General features: G+C 29.6%; 1 protein-coding gene across 4 annotated transcripts in view; it reads right to left on the bottom strand.

Moving 5' to 3' along the window:
* Nucleotides 1-22,703, bottom strand: part of LOC106457351 (poly(rC)-binding protein 3-like) — a 198,798-nt gene that overhangs the window by 25,663 nt on the left and 150,432 nt on the right. For all 4 annotated transcript variants that reach the window (XR_001290698.2, XM_013916755.2, XM_013916757.2 and 1 more), the window contains 9 exons: nt 20,753-20,776; nt 18,636-18,668; nt 17,685-17,801; nt 15,822-15,950; nt 13,844-13,972; nt 11,854-11,970; nt 7,981-8,001; nt 1,451-1,529; nt 384-540 (listed from right to left, as the gene is read on the bottom strand). Coding sequence is in view for 3 of the 4 variants with exons in the window: in XM_013916755.2 (XP_013772209.1) it covers nt 384-540; nt 1,451-1,529; nt 7,981-8,001; nt 11,854-11,970; nt 13,844-13,972; nt 15,822-15,950; nt 17,685-17,801; nt 18,636-18,668; nt 20,753-20,776 (806 nt within the window). In the remaining variant the exon portion in view is untranslated. The remainder of the gene's footprint in view (nt 1-383; nt 541-1,450; nt 1,530-7,980; nt 8,002-11,853; nt 11,971-13,843; nt 13,973-15,821; nt 15,951-17,684; nt 17,802-18,635; nt 18,669-20,752; nt 20,777-22,703) is intronic.

Here is a 22,703-nt window from a genome sequence, read left to right as displayed (position 1 = left end):
CTTCATCTTGATTCATTGCTAGTTTTGGTTCAAAACAAAATTCAAATTTTTTGGGGGATAATGTTTCAAATGTACATCTTCTGATTCTAAGAATGAACACTAAAACAGGATAAAAACTGACACATTTCTTTAATTTTTCTGATCTTATTATAAAACAAACATGCATTTTTATATATTTTCAAATATCTATGATATATATACTGTTAAATAAAATACTGGTATTCCTTGAAACATAGTAATAATTGTAAAAATTCGATTTTGTATAACAGTTACTGGTTTTCAGCACTTGTTTTACAGTTTTTGTAAATCACTTAGCACCTTAATGATTATTAGACTTAAATACACCAGTTATGTTTTTACATGTAGAACCCTTTTAAACTTACCTAATTTCATTAATTTTGGCCCCTCCTTTTCCAATCACACATCCAATCAGATCATTTGGGATGTTTATTTCAGTTACGTTTGGAGCTGCAGCTGCCAGGTTAGGAGCAGCAGCAGCACTGGCACGCAGGGATGAGTGTGTTGCCAAAGCTGCCAGTGCTGGGAGAAAAAGCATCTTGTGTTAAGTACAAGTACTTGTTTGATTTAAGAGGACACACAAGAAGTGTGTCAAAAACTATAGTATGTATAGAGAGAAATAATTATACCCATCCTTCTGATCATGTAAATAATAAAAATAACACAAAATCACTTTCTAATGAAATTATAAAAGCTCGTATGCAACAGTTATTTATTAATATATATTTCCCCAAAGCTGATTTTGCATTTTACAGTTAAATACTCAACTTAGCTACTAAAAAGTTGTTGGTAGTATCAACAATTACGATGTTTTACACATTTGTATAATTTGAAATAATATACTTCTAAAACTGATACAAAGGACTTAAGAAAAATGAAACAATTTTTTCATTTCAATACCACAAGAAACCACTTAACAAGATACTAACAAGAGTTTATTTGAGTACGAGGTTTGTCAAACAAAGAAAGGATTTCAAACTTTTTCTTCTTCAGCTCTCAGAAAAATCAGTCTGTTACTTCTTTATCATACAAAGTATCAAATTTTGATTCCTTTTATTTTTTTCAAAAGGCAGTTAAATAAAACAGTCTCAAAATACTGTTTTAAAACATTATGTCTATAATGATCACAATGTTTTAACAAGTATAGTGGTCTACCAGCCAAAGTTATTTGTATAGAAGATCAACTAACAATAAAAAAGCAGAGAAACTTAACATTAATTTACTATATCTTCTGCTATCTATCTGAAACTTCTAAAAGCATGACAAAAAAAGCAATAAAAATTCCTTTCATAGTATACAAGGTTGTGCAGGAGTTGTCATTTTAAACCTTTTACCTCTATATAGCATCACAGGGTTATTTAAGCATGCTACACATCTTTAAAGAACAAAAACAACAAAACAGAGAGGACCCTTGGAGAGAGGACAGGAATACCTTGAGGAGTGAGGGTCCCAACGTTGTGGCCAGGCAGGAGAGGAGCATTTTGTAAGGCCAACTGATGGAGCTTGGTCAGCTGGGAAAGGAGAGAGGAATCTTACATTTCCACTGACAGGATCACTATTATTTCATTATATTTCTATTATAGCTTGCAAAAAGTCCTGAGGAGCTTTTATTTTTTTAGAATGCATGTGCTTATGAAATGTTGAGAGACAGTAAAGAAAAATCAGTTTAAAAAATTATAACTCAATATTAAAAGTCTTTAAAGTAAAGTAAGTTAAAGGTATATTTTTAATTACACACAGGTACATTAATTTCATTACAAAGTTTATTACTTCTATCAAATATTATTTGGTGAATTATCACAACAGAATTGCACAAGCCCTGTTTCATTCTGCAAAAAATAAATACTGTGATCCAACACTTCAATAAAGATACCCTGAAGTTCTTATTCAATTCATTCAGTAAAGACTGGATTGGTTGTCTTTTGGAAAGTATGTTTTTTAAATCATTAACAAACAAGTTGTCTCCAGTATTTTAAAGATAATTTCAAATGTGGCAATTTAGTTAACTTCTTTTGGAAACGGAATCAACCAAGACTGCAAAATAAACAGTTGCTAAACATCCATTTGACTTTCAGTAATTACAAAAATAGAGAATAGAAATGATCAGACATCACTTTGTTAAATATATACTAATTTTACAATACAACTGTTTAAGTGTACCAAGAATCATATAGCTGTAGCACACCTATGTTGCTCTTAAAACAGAAATGATTAACCAAAGTATGTGTACAGCATACAACATAACATTAAAAAATTTAAGGCTCAGATGATTCAGGATATACCAAGAATTTAATAATTTGATAATCTTTAAGATTAAGCATTCAAAGTATTCTACTTGATGTACTTTTCAATATTATAGTACACTATCATTAATATGCAAGTATATATATATGTGTCATGAAGTTAGTAATTTTTATGTTTTCTAAAAAAACTAAAGTACAAAATAGATAAATTTCACATTTTAAAATGGTGACTAAGGATAACAATGAGGTTTAACTAATATTGCAATTAAAAAATAATAATGATTTTATTGGAAATGTTCATCCTGTTGCATGACACACTTACTATTTTTTAAAATCTTACACTGACTCAATTTTCAAAAGAAAATTGAAATCTTACCAGTGCATTAAATTTATGTACATACATGTAGTTATATATTCAGTCAAAACAATTTTATATATAAAACATATACTTGATATTTTTCTACTCATTTCACAGCTCTGTTTCCAATGAAGTAAAGATTTTTTTTTTACATGAAAAAATTAAAAACTTTACTAATTTTCATCATAAATTGTCAGGTTTGATGTCTAGACTTTTATCTAAGTCCAGCCATTAGTAATTCTTGTGTGTCATCTTTCATTTCTAAATGATTTATTATCTTTTTAAAAATATTTAGGTCAAAAGTCACAGTTCCCAGCTATAAAATTATAATATTCTTCCCCCCTCTGCTGATAGACATAAATATTTATAAAAATTACATACAATTACAAAAATAATACAGGAATACGCAAGAGAAAATTTTTAGAATTTAAAATCTGTAAAAAATTCATACGAGAATCTGCAGACACTAATATATAAATACTGAAACAATAACAATATGAAAATTTCCACACCGTAAAGTGATCAGTCTAAAAATAAGTATGAGATTCTGTTGAAATCAAAAACAAGGTGCCCACAATTTATGTTCTTCATTTAAAATGTCTTAATATTAAACTGGTGAGTTCAAAAATATCCCATCTTCTGCCAAGGAAGTAGGTACCTGTGTTTTGTTGGTAACAATTTATTTGATAATCTAGGATCTTTTACAGACTTAGAATGAAAAACTGATGACTCTAATCTCCATCCTTCAAATATTTCAGGGTTAAACAATATGGAACTTTTTTAGCAGAGGTTTATTGAAGCTGTGTCTAATCAAGAAGACTATGCTTACTTGTTGATTTCATGTATGATTTTAAGAAAGCTGCAATATCCACTAGAACATTTTAATATACAAATTTTAATACTAACAGCTAATATATTTTAAAGAAAAACAAATGTACTTAAGTTTCTTTTGAAAACATTTTTTGAAGTTAAAACAAAATCAAAAATTGTACCTAAGTCACATGTTTGTGTCTCACCTGACTGGCAGTACAGCCTGAAATATAATGTTTTTTGCAATGATGTAATACGATACCCAATTATATCAGTTGAAAACCATTATGATAAATCCTAAGTAAAACAACCTTGACAAAATGATTTGCTAATATGATGAATCAGCACTAAAATTTTTTGCCAGAACAGTTTACCACACCTTACCATCTTTCTTTGACCACTGATACTTATGTTTCAAATTGAAAATGTTCTTTGCAGACATATAAACATATGAAACTTTTTACTAACTGAAAACAGATCAGTGTGTGTATATATATACATATATATATATATATATATATATATATATATATATACAGAGAGAGAGAGAGAGAGAGAAGAAGAAGAAGAAAGAGCTAGTGTGAAAACTAAAGTGCCAAACAGGACATAATACCCACACCCAGAGAAATCTGAACCATAAGATATCTTTTACAGATCAGAAGTTTTTGCTCAAAAATAATAAAATATCTCAGCAATGAAACACATTAAAACCTACTATTATGTTGTGATTTTAAAAATCTCAACAATTTAAAACTGACACTAGTCTTGTTAACCCCAATTTCAGATTAGGGAATAACCTTTGGTTTTTAATAGAATGCCTCAAACACAACTTCACTTTTTCTATAATTTATGAGGAATTTGAAAAAACAAAGTGGACAGTTATTCAATGAATCAACACTTATTAGTAACATTAATGCAATGTAATTTATGCCTTTCATCATATTACTGTCCTTTCTGAGCAGTTATACCTATTTTTTTAACATTCAGAAGTGCTAGCCAAAAGGAGTGCACAGAATTAAAAAAATACTACATCTTTTTTGAATTCCCACTTTTCACATAAGACTGGAAATTGCTAGTAATTTAAAAATACAGTATTATTATTATCAGAAATATTACTGGTAATACTAGTCATGATGGTAACTTACACTTTCTAACATTCCTGTGACTGTACTGATTTAAATGTTTTAAAGGGTTCTTCAAACAGTTGTGTATTTATTCAAAGTTCATTACTTAATAACCACTTGCCACTGAGTTCAACAGATACTTAGTACTTTACAAAAATAATGTTAATGTTTATAACAGTAGGATATTAAACTGAGTGCCATAGCTTTTAATAAAAACATATTAACTTCAGATAATAATTTAGGATTTTTATATATATTAAACCTAGAATGATTAAAACTTGTTGATCATTGTTCAACTAGTTTTTAATCAACTATATCCACAATTGGCATTAACTTTTAAATTAATATAAACAACGATTATTTTTAAATGACTTAATAAGCTATCTATTTTAAAGAATATTGATTCTAATTGCTTTCGACATAGTTCTTCTCCATTTACTTCATTGTCCTTTCCTCAATCTTTTCAGGCACCTCCTCTGTGAATGTGGCAGTCTCATTAGAAGACTGCTTGTTCAGAAGATTCAGACTCACTTTAAAATCAGCCAATCAAAATAAAACATTCATGAAGAATTGCTTAGATTTAGTAGAAGAGGATATAGGCTGAGAATAATAACAGCTATCTTGATCAGAGGAAATGACACACAGATATCCTTCTGCCACATTCGAGTGGTGAATCTGACTTTGAGTCATTTCCAGACATTTTTTACATAAATAGTTTGATTCACAGACTTTTGTTATTTCTGTACTGAAGCAAGTCAAGTAGTACTTCTATACCATCAACATCAGACGTAACTTCTGTGACCTTCCTTCAGTGATACATCAACATCCTTTTCTAGGGAGAGAGACTTTCATGTGTACACAAGACCCAGAATATTTGTCATTATGTGAACTGGCTATTACTAGTTTCCTGGTTGTGATGAGAACTTGCTTCTCTTCAAGAATAATGATAATGGAAAAGTAAACTCTCAAGTGTTACTCAAAACCAATGAAAACAATAAAAATAAAACTCCTTCTTAGACTATTTAATTCTTTTATTGAGAAGTTCCAGAAACTTGTCACTTTTTCTCAACTCTCAACCAGATGATGTCATCTATAATTTTGCTTTGATCCTTTTTATCCAGAGTACACAACTTTCTCAGAGAATGCTAGGCCTAAGAAAGCCTTGATCATTCAATTCAGAGTACACATACTTTTCTCAGAAGATGCTAGATCTAGGAAAGCAACCTTGTTTTGACCAGGCTTGCAAAGCAAATCATGGTGGAGTCCTAAGATGTTTCTAATTGACAGTCTCGATGTGACACTTAATCCATTTTCTTCTGGATATCAGTGAACAGCACAATCAAAAGATGAGAGCCTTGGATATGCTCTATAGTATCTTTACACTTCATATCAACTGTTATCTAAAAGAAGGAGCAAGATATCAATGATACAAACTTTGGATGCTGTAGGATGGTTGGGTACAACTTTGGAATTATCTACCTGTCTTGATTCATGTTAGTGGTATTTCTTACACCAAAGAACAATGCAATCCAATTTTTTTCCATAACTTTGCTTGTTATTTTAGCCAATTTTTTCATCCATGTATCTGTCTCTGATTGTACAGATTGTCCTGTAGATAATTGGTATATTAATTATGAAGTTCATAACTGATACAAACCATAAATTACTCCAACCATTACATTGTATGCTCAAAGTACATGCTTCTGTCATTTTCAGTTCTATATTATCATCAACTCTACTAATTTCAACTAGAAAGCTTTCATTTTTCTGCTTTTTTTTGGTAACTAATGCTTTCTTAACAATACTTATATTCTTACTCATTTTCACTGAATAACTTGCATCATGTTTTGCAGTCACTTAAACTACTAAATCTCACCAACTGCAGTTACTTACCCAGTAACCTTCTTATATCAAATAGCACCATTGATAGACCATTCCTATTGGCCATGGTTTGATCACAGGAATGTTCCAGATTGTTCTAAACTGTTCACTGTAATCTTAATACTGGTGCCATCTTGAGAGTGCAGTGAAAATTACTTAGACAACTTATTCAAGTTTGTCTCACTAGATAGCAGCACAATACACATAATCCATTTCATTTGTGGTACAACTGACTACTGTTTGTAGTCCTAGTCTGTGATAAATTAAGTATAAACTACTTATGATTTAAATTCAGCTGTGAAGTAGATAGTATTTATTTCACAGTTCACATCTAACTTTATATTAACAATTAAAAGTGGCAATGTTCCTGGTACATTATCATTTATAGTCCCCTCAATGACCTAATTAATAAAAATAGAAAGAAAAATAACTATCAAATCTTAGCTAAAATGAATTTTCTAGAAATAATTCTGAGGAAAAAAAACTGAATTATTAGCAAACCTCTATTCATAAATTTTCTTTTTTGACAATAACAGGTTATAATATAATCAAAATAATTAAATGTCAAATAATTTTAAAACAGCATTTATTTTGCCACTGGAAAACTCAAGAGCATTTGTAACACTTCTGACCAGTACAATTATTAATGGGTTCCAAAATATTTGTATAGAAGAATGAAACTGATTTGGCCTTACACTCCTCTGATAATGCATTATTTAATAACAGTTAACTATCAAACCATATTACAATAATGGTTATCGGAAACAGCATATACAATAATAGTTTGTTTGTTTTAGAGCTTTGTTAACCATGAGGAATCAAACCCCGGATTCTAGTATTGTTAGTCCGTAAACTTACCACTGTCCCACCAGGGGACTACAATACTAGAGAAGAAAACAAAAGGATTAAGAGTTCAAATTGAAATCATTCAAAAAAAGTATTAATAAGTTAAGAGTTTGAGTTCTAAATTTCATTTAATAATATATTGCATTAGTGTAAGTGTATTTGTATATATCAGAAGAAAAATTATGGTATAAAAAATTTCAATAATAACCTTTTATTAAAAATAAAGTGGAAAAAATTAACCTATATAAACTCAACCCTAAAGTATTGAAATTAGTGAAATCTGAGCTTTTGATATATCGAATTTAGAGGTCATATAAATAAACTACCTGTCTTCATTTAATGTGAGGGTAAAATGACAATTTTTTCTTGTTAAGCTGTCAGCATTTTTTTAAAAATTTGATAGGTGGTTATAACAAATTTTAGTCAAGTAAAACATTTACATTTATATAAGTTTTTGAAAAATGCATTAGTAGCATTAATATATATTCAGCCTTTATTTTTAATTTCTTTTTTTTTAAGGAATTGCATTGCATCTTCACCATCACCTCACAGAATTTATCACTAAACTAAATATTGGTACTAATGGGTCCCTGGGAATATTGATACCACTTTATCACAGTTTCTATTCCTGAGCATCATCTGGAACATTCTTAGTTTTAAGAAAGCTGAAAGCTGCCAGATTAGAAAAGCATCTACTCACGTAATTGTTTCCGTGAAGAACCTGGAAATGATAAAGAATGATGGTTCCAGTAGGCAATCTTTTATATGAACACAAATACAAAAATGGGAATGACAGGAACTATTAGGTTGTCCATAAAGTTATGGAACTGGGAGCAAAATAGGGAAAGAAGATGAGATGGATGTTAACGGGTCTCAATATGGGTCATATATAATTATGGCTAGGAAACAAGTTGGAAGGAGGGAAGGAGGATATTATAGTTATGACAACTGATAATTTAATTACTAATGCGTATAAAAATGCACAAAATAAAAGAAACATCCAGAAAAACAAACTTCAATCTGTGATTAAAATACTGAAACATTTTTACGTTATTTTACCAACAAATTAACATTACTGTAATGGTACTTTCAATAAAATAGCCTACTTGAACCATTGAAACAGTAAGATATGATTATGCAATAAAAATAGAAAAATCAAAAACATTAAAAATGTGAGCAATAAACAAATAACCAATTTTAAACTAGGCATGCTGTTAGCTTTATAACTTCCCTTATCAAAATTTTTAATTCATGGCTAGGATGGAAATAGAATTGATAAACACATGTATATTTTAATGCATGAAAAACATCCGATGTTTAAAATCGCATTCAAATGCAATAAAAGCAAATCAGTTATAACTTTACCACAGAAAATACAAGTTCAAATTAACAGATATAAAAAGCTACATACTTTTACTAATGTAATAACAAAAATTAAGAAGCAATAATTCATGCACCAACAGACTATTTTGAGCAAGACATAACAATTGGGTATTTTGCTCCTGTTTCTACAACTCATAATGTATACTTATCATTTCTTTCACTCCAAGTTATACTAGTATACAAGTAATGCATGCAAATTGAACTGTAAAAATTACCGTAACTCAAAAAAAAAAAGGGGGAATCTAACCTAACTTTTATTGTAATAAAAATAGTAATAATATTTCCAACAGTCCTAAGATACATTTGTTTTTTTTAGAGGCTTCACAAAAGATAAAAGTTCTATTGATATTATCTTTAAAAGAAAATGAAAAACATTATAATTTACAAGTGGCATCTGGCTATTTTCCACCAGCCACGTTTTACATTTTTATTGAAAATAGTTTTTAAGTTCTAAAAGTTTTACTTTTTCTGGCCCTGAAGAAAAAGTCCAAGCCTCTAAAGATTTGAAAATCTCCTGAAATCTTTGGTTGTATAATGTAGATTATTTTTATTAAAAGAGAAATGCGGGACATTTTGTATTTAGTCTAATCCTTACAGGGTACAAGTTTTATCCCCCATAAGGGAATTTTAATTGTTTTTAAATAAAGCAAGCAATCAGTTAGAAAATATACTAGTTCCAAAATTTGAATTTATTTGGCATCATTAGATGTTGTGCAAGGAAAAAGAAACTATCTATACGTATATTTATAAATTTATAGACAGACATTGTACATGGAAATATAATAATGTAGAAACATCTTTACATTTTATGTTTTTAGCCTAGTATTTTGATATTCTATATGTCCTATATTAATTTAAAATTTATTTTTCTATGTGCAATTTATTTAATTAAAACTGATTATAGAACTTCAAAATAACATGATAAAAATGCTGCAACTGCTTTTGAAAAAAATGTTTTTAAATCAGAAGAGCAGCATTTCTATAAACCCATAACTTACAAACATTATTTTGTTTTCAACATTTATTTACATTAACACTTTCTATCATTGAAAACTAAACATTACTTAAAAATAAATGAAATAAGCTTATAAACTAAAATATAATTATTTTTAAAAATGTAAATTTGATAAGTCAGTTGAGATAAATTTGGATTTAGCCTAGAATTTTATACTGTTTTATTTAATAGCTAATCAACTTTAGAAAAGAAGGTTAGTGTTAAAAAATATATACAATATCTTTTGTATATGGAACAAAGAAAGTCCAGTTTCAAACAGATTTTAACAAATGTTTTATTTTTCAAGTTTAAACCCAAGGACAATTGAACAGTTTTCAAAGACAAGATAAAATTACATTAACGATGAAAGTCGTGATCAGATTAAGATAATGGTTACCATGGGAATGAAAACAGAGAGCAAGTTAAACTGCAAAAAATTGGACTTTAATATAGATTTTTTTTTATCAGGATACCAGTCATACAAGTAAATGCATCTGTGCAAAAAAACAGTACAATAAAGAATTATAAGATACAATATGTCATCTGCCAACCACTGATCCAGTGATTAGAAAAAGTCATGAAAAGGAATCATTACTACTACATCATAAAGATGTTTGCATCTTTTGTAAAAAACACAAAGTAGCAATCATAAACATGGGTGTAAAGCTGCAGCAACTAAACAGCAATATTTCTATACATTAGACTCAACACTTGAATTAGCCCCTTTGTTGCACAAGCCAGCCATCTTTAATATTATGGGAATTTTTGAAAAAAACTGATTATGCTCTATAAAAGCAGCAGTTGAGACTAAGTTCCTGGCCTCAGTTGAAAGGGTTCATGTTAATAATCATCTATAGCCATACAAATATAGAATGTAAACTTGTGTGATAGTTGTTTCTAGGGTAAACCTACATGACAGCTATCTGCTCTCTGTCCATCGTGGGGAACTGAGCTCTGGACTTTATTGTTGGAAGTCTAAAAGCTTACTGTTGACCCACAGGGGACTCACTATAATGTAAATATGGTTTTGAATGCAGGTGTAGCACGACAGTAAAAACATTCAGTGTGTTAATTCTAGGTTAATTCATAGTGAATATGAACATGAAAAGAGTTTCACATAATACGTTTGAACAATGTGTAACAGAAACGAAAAGTTATTCAGTTTTAATTTAAGATATTTAATGAGACAGTCCATGTTTTATGTTATTAGTTGCTTATAGGTTTCTACATTAAATATTAGTAGTTTAGCATGAAAAACATTACATACATACATATATATATATATAATTATGTACATGACAAAAGCATACTTTGTGAAGACTAAACACTTTTTATCAAATTCCATACTGATGACATCATCAAGTAGTTATGTTCAAACCCCAACTTGGTGTAACTTACCATACTTAAACAAAATAACTTATTATTTTGCATACCATATTTTTCCCAGTATCATGATTTTTATTCAAAATATGACAGTTATAATTTCCTCATTTTCAATATACAGCTCCCATATTTACAATGTCACACTAAGTTACATCAGAAATATACATCTTAAATTACTGAAAAAAAATTTCCATTGGATTTCATTTGGCTCTTCAATGAATGAAAACTAAATATAAGCACTTCACCTTTATATCAGTTATAAACCCTTAAGTTTAAAAATTGCAACAAAATAAAAAAAAATCAATCTTTATTTAAGTGTTGAGATTAAAAGGTCTTACTCGATATTCCAAGAAAATATTATTTTTTCTTTTATAAAAGCTTGTGGAGGTTTGAATATGTTATCTCTCTTCTAAAGAAAGGTATTACAATTTAGTTGATCTACTTGTGAATAGCTGCTACAACCTTTAAGTGCAGTCAAGGAATAACATTATTATGTAAACTACAGAATGCAATGTTTATGTCTTACTGAGGTTGATAGGCTAACTATAATCATGTAGAATCATATAATTCTTATTCTAAGTAAGCACTGATAATAGTGTGTGTTCTCCCTTAAGAAGTACTAACAATCTAATGTTTACGTCCACATAAGGAATGAGGATATATTGCCAATGAAGGAATACTTTGAAGGCAGTACTTGCATATGAATTACTAACTAGTCTGTCTGAGAACAAGTTCTAAAAATTCAACATTTATTTCTGAACTACAAATGGTCTTAAGTTATTTGCATAAAAACATTTAAGAAGCAACACTTACATCTGGATGAGGAATGGCGTACTGGCCCTGCACTGTGTACGCCTGCCCACCGGAGAAAATAACAGGTGGCATGGTTGGCTTTGGACGGTACGGTATTGTAGCTCCCTTAGGAGGAGACTGAGGATAGAGAAATGTATTATAGCTAGTGAGCTTTTACTGTAATAATATCAACAATATCATTTTTTTTCTTGGGACTTATTCAAGACTTTCATACATATACTATTGCAAGATTTTGTTTGACAAAAAAAAAAAAAAATTTACAGACTTGTATACTTAAAAAACATTTGATCTATGATGCACCAAGTAGTAAGACAGAGAATTTTGTCATAGCTTTCACAAGTATAGAGGCCTTCTAACATTGTGAGTGTTTACCGAACAAACTTAAACTATGATGTTAAATCTTTTAAGTCTGTCCAACATGTATTGTTTACTTCTATGGCATTTAAAATTTTTTTTTAGAAGTACACATATTCCAAAACAAAATATATTTTAAAATTTGTTTACACAAGCACATCCTTTAAATTATTATGTGTATGGCAGTTTGTGCATTCTGAAGCTCAGACTTGTTTATAGCAAACTTTTTCTGTCAATTTAAATAAATATATATATATAAGAATATTTTCACAAACTGGGCTAGTTGTTTCTAATAGAGCAAATCTCTTTAAATTACTTAACTCGTGGTTCTGTTCATCAAAACTGAATTTTTACACAACAGTTTAGATTTTAATTAGTTGCATATTTTCTCAGTTTGGTAATGTACATAACAATTACTCTAAAGTTGTAAGATATCAATTCCTAAGCATATTTTAGTCACAAATAAAGGTTTTCTTTGAACTTCTGGTGATGGTAAAGTGCACAATAAGGAATAATGTTGGAAAACAGCTAAAACTGATGTACATCACCTGACAATTAGGGCATCACAAACTACAAAAAGTATTAAAAATAGTGTATCATGTTTTTGAAAATATGAAAATATGTATCCTTGCAATGAAATGGTGGTAAGGTTATCACACATGCTAACTTTGATATGCTGGACCATAAACAAAATAATAATGGCATACACAGCTGTATGTAGGGCAATGTTTAATTACACAAGTGCATTAGTAAATAGTAAAGCCCATGCACTGAGGTGAGGCAAACAAACAAAAATAATAGACTCAACTAACTGTATGATTACATTACAGAATATAATGGCCTCATGCAGTATAGCCTAAACTATTAAAGAAATAAAGTAAGAAACAAATTAGAAGTTTATTTCAACATATATGGATTAGAAAACTAATAGTTGGTACTTTCTTGTCAACAGATAATGCAAAACACCCCAAAGTAAAATAAAACAAATAGCCTCATGTGGTGTTAGGGATGTCACTGTGAAAGTATTTATACATTGCCAAAAGATGGCAGCAATTTTCATCAGTTTAAATAAACCACTTTAATGTACTTAAGTTTGACTTCCAACTACTAAATGTGCATGTTCGCTTATTTCAAATATGTATAGAAAACCTAAGTTTAATACCTTTGTTTGTACAGTTCCATATTTTAATATAGATAGGTTTTTCAAAATATTTTTGAATATGATGCCAATTTTAGCTTACAGACTATTTAGTTCTACCTACTAGAAAGTATTATTATAATATAAAAATGTAATATATGTAATATGTAATATACTTTTATGCAGGATCAAAACATAAAAGTAATATAACTGGTCCAAACCACAATCAGCCATATCACTACATCTAATAATTAGCATTTTTTTCTTTCTATTTTCCCTTATTTTAAAGAAGAATCTTAACTTGAATTTCAGTATTTTACCACTGCATCTACATTCCACAAAATTGTGTCAAAGTTAAGAAGTATTAAATTATTCCAAAAGAAAAACAGAATGCAGAGAGATCTGTATTAATAAACTGTAAATATCTAATTATCTAAAAAAAAATTACAAATCCTTTTATACTTTATCTTAAATCACTAATCCAAAATGATATCCTACCTCCATCATAACACAGCATATCTGATAAATACACTTAGTAATAGCATCTGCTGCCCCTGATATAGTCACTGCCCTTTCTGTGGAGTTAGGCAGCATCTCGCTAGCCACTTGGATAGATGCTCCAGTAACCTAGAAGAAACCAATAAAAATACATCAATCAACAACGTCAGTGTTTATTAATGCATTGAATCCGGTTAAGCACTTTTTGTACCATAACTAGTTAAATAATGAATTATTACTGCCTGATGAATTACATAAGGAATAAAGTGTCAAATGTCAATGTTTCCAATCTGGGAAAACTTCCAGTGAACAAAATATCTGATAACAATGTTACTAAGAAAACCTTTACTTTATCATCTAGTCTTATTTCGTGTGTGTGTGTGTATATTAACATCAGTTTAAAGAGTGGCACTCATGAGAAGTAATCTGTTCTGTCTTGGTCTTAGGGAGATTCAATGTCATCAACTACTTTTCCATATGTAGTGTTTACCAATTACTATCAATATTTCTGAAACAATGTTGCCTTGTTTCATTACAAGAGTGTTAAAACATTGTCGGACTCCTTTTCCAGATGTAGTATTCACCAATTACTGTACAGTACTGTACTACCAATATGTGTGTAAAGCAATGTTGCCATGTTCCATTACTAGAGCATGCCAGTGTTGGACTAGTTTACTAGGCGAAGTGTAATACATCATCTACTGGTTACGATGGCAGAGGATGTAAACACATTGTGTTCACGTGCCATTGTCTAAGCACGTTATTTTTTCTGCTGCAGAAATGCCTTGTTTCCACCTATCCAACATGGCTCCAAAGCGATCACCTAGTGATAGTAAAGTGCCTCTTGACAAGAAGTCCACAAAAACAATTAATTTTAGCACTAAACTGTTTAGTTCTGTAGTGTTCTTACACGCATATTTTGTATAGCATACTGTAGTTAAAAATGCCATGTTACACCCTTTAAAAAAGCTATTCAAGAGTGGAACAAAAATTTTCAGGAACACATCCCCATAATATATATATTTGTGTGTGTATAGATCACAAACTTCTTGATTGAAATATTACATCTCAATAAGATTCTACAGATTCATGTGTGTCACTATTCTGTACACATTTCACGTCTTTCAATGAGGAAACAAAGCTTATTTGACACATTTTCCATGTAACTTGTAAAGACAGGAAACAACAATTTGATCAGTTTTTCTGTCTCTTCAAAATAAATTTCTGACACCACTTGTTATACTCTAGAACAAGAATTTTGGAACTAATAGAGAGTTTTGTGCTTTCATTAAGGAATTTCTGTGTGAAAAATCACATAATAAAACAGTAGGGTGCACTGTATTTCTTAAAATATAGTTTTTAACATAATCATATGTACCTGCTGGTGGTGGGTGTAGATTTTAGAAGCAAATATAAACTGTCAGAGCTGTTCAAAATGGTGTATTCTTTAATATGTATTTACAACTGCAAAATGTTGAACATAAATAATTGAGAATTTGGTTCTCTTGTTTTACTACAATGGCAGATTTGTAGTCAAATAGTGCAGTAAAAAGATAATTTGACATCATAAAAGCTATATCCCTGAAATATTTCAAAACGTTTTTCATTCTCACAAAAATCCTTAATGAAAACCCAAAAATTCCCGGTATCAGTTATGAAACTCCTTTTCTACAGTAAAACAAACGGTGTAAGAAATCTATTTTAAGAGACAGAAAAACCTTTCTTAAGTAGAATAAACTACACTGCTTTATTACTCAAATTTATTTTTGAGATACAGTAGAATGTATTGGGACAGTTTTTTTCAGTAAAATTTTTTGAGTCAATACAAAAGTTTGTTGTCTATTTGAAAATTCTCTAAATTGTGAGCTCAACATATAACCATAAGAAATTATTTTTACTGAATAATGATTATCTTTCATATAATTATCCCTCTTATGGGGTATTAAACCTTTACAGAGAATGATTATAATCCTCTCACCTCCCTAATTTCTTTAATTTTTGACCCTCCTTTGCCAATGAGAGATCCACACTGGCCAGCTGGAACAATAAGACGGAGTGTGACTGGAGGTTTAGGAGCTCCAGCACCACCTGCTGTATTCTGGAGATCCTAAGGATTATTAGCAGCTAATTAGTAGAAGTTAAAATTAAGTTCTTGTAAATTACACATGACTCAAAAAATAATTACAAAGGATATTTACAAGTCATAGATAAAATAGAACAAAAAAGCTTTAGTTTGATATCACTTATATTTGCTTTACCTCCACAATACTAAATATAATACATGATATACAAATATAAAGGATACTTACAAATCCATGTGTACTAGAAGCTTAATATAAGAATAAGAAGTAATCTTCAACCAAATTTTTCATATATATATATATATACACACACACACACACACACACACATATATATATATTGTGTACAAGATGTATTGGAAAAAGAACATGATTGATATAATTCTTAATAATGACAAGTCCTTCTAAAAAAGCTATTTTACAAACTGTTTCAGAATGTTTTAAAATCTCTTAATCTCAATAAATAAGAACTACTTAAACACACAAGCTTTAAAATACTATCAAAAAACACAAACATATGGAATAATAAGCAGTATTATTTTTATAAATATTAATAACGACTATAATTATGAAATGATTATAGTACTAGTACTAACTTACATCAAAAAATGTTTGAATATGTTATGTAGGTAATGTGATGCCACGAAAAATTTATCATTTTGGGGAAGGGAATCTAACAGCCCTTTTCAATGCTAAATTTTCATTAAGATATGTTTATATTACAGATTTAAAATTTCCAAGACGGGGATATCCAATGTACATAATAGCATTGGAAAACAAAGGAGTATGGATCAAGTTGGAGAAACAGGACTATCTAGAAAGAAAACAGCTTTTTGAAATGGAAATTATGCTGCAAGATACATGGCTGTCAGATAAAGCATGACTGGGTGTGGTGACATGGACTGTAATGATATTGTGGGGCCTCAAAATAATTTTAATATAATGCACTCAACCATTTGTATTATTACAGCTGTTGACAAGGGATGGGTCCAGTTTAATAAAGCTATTTGCAAAGCAAATGTTCAATGTCAATATAAATAGAAATACTGAAAAACTGTTTTATTGGTAAGTATTTGTATACATACTGATGCAAAAAGACTGATTATTTAATATTTGACAATTATCTCAAGTATAACTGAATTTTTTAGAGAAAATTAGGTTCTATTAATGTAATAAGAAAGTTGGGAAACCAATATTTTTCTATGGTAATAATTAAGAGTAGAAAGAAGTTCGGTTCTAGTACCATAGAGATGATAAAAAGATAAAATATATAACACTAGCAGAAGAAGACTATTAATATGGCTAATATCTTGAATGGGACTTTTCCTTAGTGTGTGCATCTTTCTATTCTTTTTCTAATTTTAATATCAAATCATAACTTGAAATTAATTATAATTCATTATTTTTGTTTTCAACAGCACATTGGCAACTAATGACTTTCATCAAACACGCGGCATTTTTCTGAAGCATTTGTCTCAACTGATGGTTTTGTTTTGTATTTAATAGTTTTTATAGCCTAGCAAGCATTTGTTTGAAACTTTTAATAATTTCACAAAAAATAGTAATAACTAAAGTATCTGAGAGTAACAATAAGTATGAAAAGAGGCTAAAATAAAACAAACTATTTGGGTTCTTGAGTAAACAAATCATTGCAAACTCTAAAGTTTAAAAGAGTTCTTGAGTGGGGCAATTTTCCTTAGAAAAATATCAGTAAGTGGTAATCAAAAACAACCACAAGCAAATAAAATGCCTATTCTCACCTCTTCAAACTTGCTGGCTATGAGTGTGAAAGCCTTGAGAATAGCCTCAGTTGATCCAGTGATAGTGACTATTCGTTCTGGGCATGAGCCATCAGATATGTTTATTTTGGCTCCACTCTGGAAAAAGAATCAGTAATTGAAACATACACCTACAAGTCACAAAATATTAAAAGCATGCTTTTAGTTGTACTATCACACAAGCAACAGCTTTTCATTGAAGAAAAGTAATTTAACAATTTCAAGTAAATTTTTGTTTGTTTGAATTTTATTTTACCCTATCATAAGTAATAATTATTTTCAAATTTCATATATTTTATTCATGTTGTCCATAAAACTGAAAAACCATTATCCTTATTTATCAATTTGTACTCAAATTTAATCAAAAGTTTTAAAAATTATGTTTTATCAATTTGTATTCATTCTTATCATGTGGGGTTAAATAATTATTCTTATTTAAGTATTCATACCTGTTCCTATTCAGAAAAGTAAGAAATTACCCTGACTTGTAATTTTTTGCTAAAATTCAAAATAATTAAGGATTTATTACAGTTATTTAGCTATTAATGTTTATTCTTATGAAAATCTAACAAGCCATTATTCTAAACCAATTAATATTTGTTTGTAATTATACAATTTAAGATACCAAACTTTATCTTAATTTATAATGTATCTGTTCCTAAATATTCAAGGATAATTAATTTAATTTTATAATTCTAAATTGCTGTCATTCAAACAATATGATAGTTTAACAAATTATTTCTTATCAAAATTTAATAGCTGAAGATTATCTTACCTAAATAGCTTGAATTATAGTTTTACTTTAAAATATTTAAGCATAATTATCACAATTTGCAAATAACTTTTATTCTATACAAAGCAAATTTTTTTATTCAGCAGCTTTTATTATTATTATTATTACACATTTTATATATTCAAGCAAATAAAATTTACCTCTTCTCTAAATTTCTTGATATTGTCACCTTTCTGAAAGAAAAAAAACAAAAACGAATGCATATCACTTTGATTTTATTTCTGCATAAAAAGCTAGAAAAATGAATGATGATCCCTCTCAATAAACAAGTGAACCCTTTAGCAGTATAAACTTTTCACAATAGGACAGAATACTCAGGGTCTAAGTTTCAAAACAAAATACAAATGCAGATTATACAATAAAAAAAATATAGTTGTAAATATATATTTTCATTCATTCTTTGTAAAAGTTTCAATACTACCCACAAACTTCACTGCAATACAAAAATTTAATAATTCATTCAATAAATTGTATGTTACTACAACACTCATAACAAATTTTTTGAGAAGTACTAAAAATGTCTAGAATCTGGATGCACAGGGTTCAATCATTTCTGAGAGCTGTCAATGTTTGTTTCATTTTCAAACTAGTAAACATGTATACACTAACTGTAATGAGGTCACATCTCTCATAAGGATATCAATTAGGAGCACTATTCTCAGACAAATCAGTTTTTCTAAGTACTAGGCATTAAAATGGGTTGTCCGATATGTTCGTGGCCCGACCAAAATAAACCGGAATATATATATATAATTTTCTTTGACGAATATTAAGTTTGAACCTTTTTATGAGTAAATAGCATGTAATGTACAACTTCACAAAATTATTTTGTTTGTTGGGATTTTTGAAGGAAAAAAATGAGCATTGTTAAACATCACGGAGAAGATTGAACTTTGTATCATGATCAAATATTTTGTTAAAAAGAAAATTACACCACAAGAAATCCACCAGGACATGGAATCAACATTAGGAGAGGGTGCTCGAGCATATTCAACAGTGAAAAAGTGGTGTGCAGAATTTAAACAAGGTACACAATCGTATTAAGATAATCCAAGGTAAGGTTGGCTCTTGACATTGAACACAACAGAAATTGTACAGAAAGTTCATGATTCAGTTATATATGATAGAAGAAAGTTAGCAGAGGAACTGGGAATCAGTAAAAGTACTACAGCAAGCATTTTGAATGACAGTTTGGGCATGGCTAAGGTTAGTGCCAGATGGGCTCCAAAAATGTTGTCATCTGAGCAGAAGTGGATCAGAGTTGTTGAAAATCAACAACTACTCCAAAAGTTTCATTATATTCATAACCATGGATGAAACATGAGTTCACTACATCATTCCCCAAACAAAAATGCAAAGTATGCAATTGAAACACCCAAGTTCATCCACCCCAAAGAAGTTCAAATAACCATCCTCTGCTGGAAGGGTCATGACATCAATGTTTTGGGAATGCTATGGGAGTTTCACTAACTGATTATATGGAAATGGGTCAATCCACTACAATAGATTACTACAAATTCTTAATCAACAATTTGCAACAAGAAATAAGACAATGCCCAAGCTCACAAATCACATATTGCTTTCTATGATGGTGACTTTAAATTACTCATTCATCCCTTTACTCACCAGATTTATGTCTAAGTAACTTTTTTTTGTCTTCCCTAACCTTAAAATCTTTCTGAAAGGTCGAGGATTCCAGAGAGATGATGATCTCGTATGTACCACTCAGTCATGGATTGAGGACCAAAAATAATTCTTTGAGAATAACATAAAGACCATAGAGCACTAATGGTGCAAGTGTATAGACTCAGGATGAATTTATGTTTAAAAATAAATCATAGATGAACCAATGTCTTTTCATTATAAGTCAGGCCACAAACTTTTCAGACACCTCTCGTATTATGAAGACATTTTCTCAAAGACCACATTTTTACTCTTCCCACACAGTTTTTGTACTCTAGTTAGTGTAATATGGTTAATGTTATAATGTTCGAAAAAGATATGATTTTACTTTACAAAATGAAAAATATAACTAATTTCTTGTTGGCATGATAATTTTCTTTTTCAAGTCTAGAATCAAATGATTTTGTAACATATTTAAGCAAGATCAAAGAAAATTATGCTAACACAAAAAAATTTAATAGGACCCAAGATTAAGTAATGTTAGAACACTATGAATTTTGTTGTCAAAGCATTCAGTTCTGTTCTGATGCTTTAATTGTAATGGAATGACTCATTATTATAGTAATTTGCTTACCTTTCCAATGATACTTCCAACTTCCTACAGAAAGAAAAAAAACATTTAAATATGAAAAATAATCTTTTTTTTATGCTTCACACTTATGTAAAACCTAGAGTTTTGAAATACTGGAAGGTAAATATTAATCTGCAACTGTTTTATTATTTGACAGGTTACCATATCTTATGTTCTTTTATGAATACTTATATTACACTAAAACCATGATTGAGTGACAAGTAAACTTTAACTACATTCCAAACTATGCCAAATGAAACATCCCTTATTCTACAATTAGTTTTGTCATTTAATAACTAAAAATGCATCTTTCATATAATGAGGAGAAAAAGCTTAAAATAGAATGACATCAATTATGAGAAACATTTTTTTAGGTGTACAATATTTATATTCAGTCACTCTGTGTCTAGGATCATTTGCAGAATATTTAGTGCTAACTGTGAAAAAACAGATAATTTATCATGTGACTCAAACTACCCACTGAATACAGACTCTTGTGACTGAAATTGGTCATGGAATACATGTGACGTGTCACAATCTAGTTATAGAAGATGTGTTATATCTGATCATAAAGTATGCGTTTGCATGCCTAATATTATTCTTTAACACATATATACTGTGTGACCATAGACTGTATAAGTGATTTATAAAACTTATTATTTAACTCAGATAAAGCTCTTCAGTGTATGAAACAGAAATTATTATAGAAATGAAGTAAAATCATTAAAATTAACACAGATCTAACACAGTGGATTTGAAAACTTTAATGGATTTCAACTGCCTGTTATAAACAAGAAAAGAGATGACATTTCGGCTTCTACACTGAGGCCTTCTTCAGTAAAGAATCCCAAACGTGGTATCCTTTACATTCAAGGGGCAGTTGTTGTCCTTTAATTAAAATCTATAAACCTACTGTGTCTACTCTACTAAAAGTTTCACTAAAACAATGGACCTAACATGTTTGGCAATTCAAATGCCATCATGAATAACATAAAAAGTTGCCAAAACATGTTACATCTACATTAATAAATTTAATATTTTCAGTTCAAAAAGTATAATATTGTTCCATTTTTGTCGGATTGTAGATCTCACCACTACATAAAATATGTTAACTACACTGAATCACTAACTAGAAGATTTCAAAATAATTAACACTTTAAATACCACCGATATAGTTACAAGTGTTTTCAGACTATCCTTTTCATTAGTAATGTGAGGAAGGAATATAATAAACCTTTACAAACTAAAACTTTCCACTGCATAGCTAAACCTTTTACTTTTTCACTCAATGTAGCCTGTACCATGCAAAAAATTTAAATGGTGTCAGTTAAATCAGTGCAAACAGATAACCATGCTATATAGAAATCTCTTTCTCTCAATATTATTTTTCAATTACATACAAGTGTTTCAGCAAGAATAAATCTGTATTACCCATTTAAAATATAATGCAAATGCTAACACCATAAAGTCTGGTAATTTGAAGCTGGAAAGAAGAAAATTATTCAATTAAAATAATTTTTTTCCTCAATTTTATTTGAATTGTATTATCTGTTTCTTTGTTGTTAAAAAGCTACACAATGTGCTATCTGTGCCCTGCCTGCTGTAGGTATCAAAACCTGAATATTTAACGTTATAAGCACCCAGAATTATTGCGGAGACACTTGGGATATTTTACTTTCTTGCATTTGTGCAATATAGTTATAGGTATATACACTGAGTGGTCACAAGTAAATAGACACCTATCTTTTCGTCATTTAACTTATTTATGCTAACTAATTTGTGTTCACAGAGCACTATACAAATGAAAATGGTCCACACACTAATTATCTTGTGCTACAACACGCTTAGAACTCAAGGTTCTCTCGAATTGTCAGATTTTGTTAGAGGAAGGATAGTTGGTCAAGCAGATGGTGGAATAAGGCAGCGACAAATTTCGCAGAATTTGGGAATCCTG

This window comes from Limulus polyphemus, unplaced genomic scaffold, assembly GCF_000517525.1.
Source record: "Limulus polyphemus unplaced genomic scaffold, Limulus_polyphemus-2.1.2 Scaffold320, whole genome shotgun sequence".
Classification (NCBI taxonomy): Eukaryota; Metazoa; Arthropoda; class Merostomata; order Xiphosura; family Limulidae; genus Limulus; species Limulus polyphemus.
Note: the sequence above shows the minus strand (reverse complement) of the source record. Positions and strands in the feature narration are given on the sequence as shown.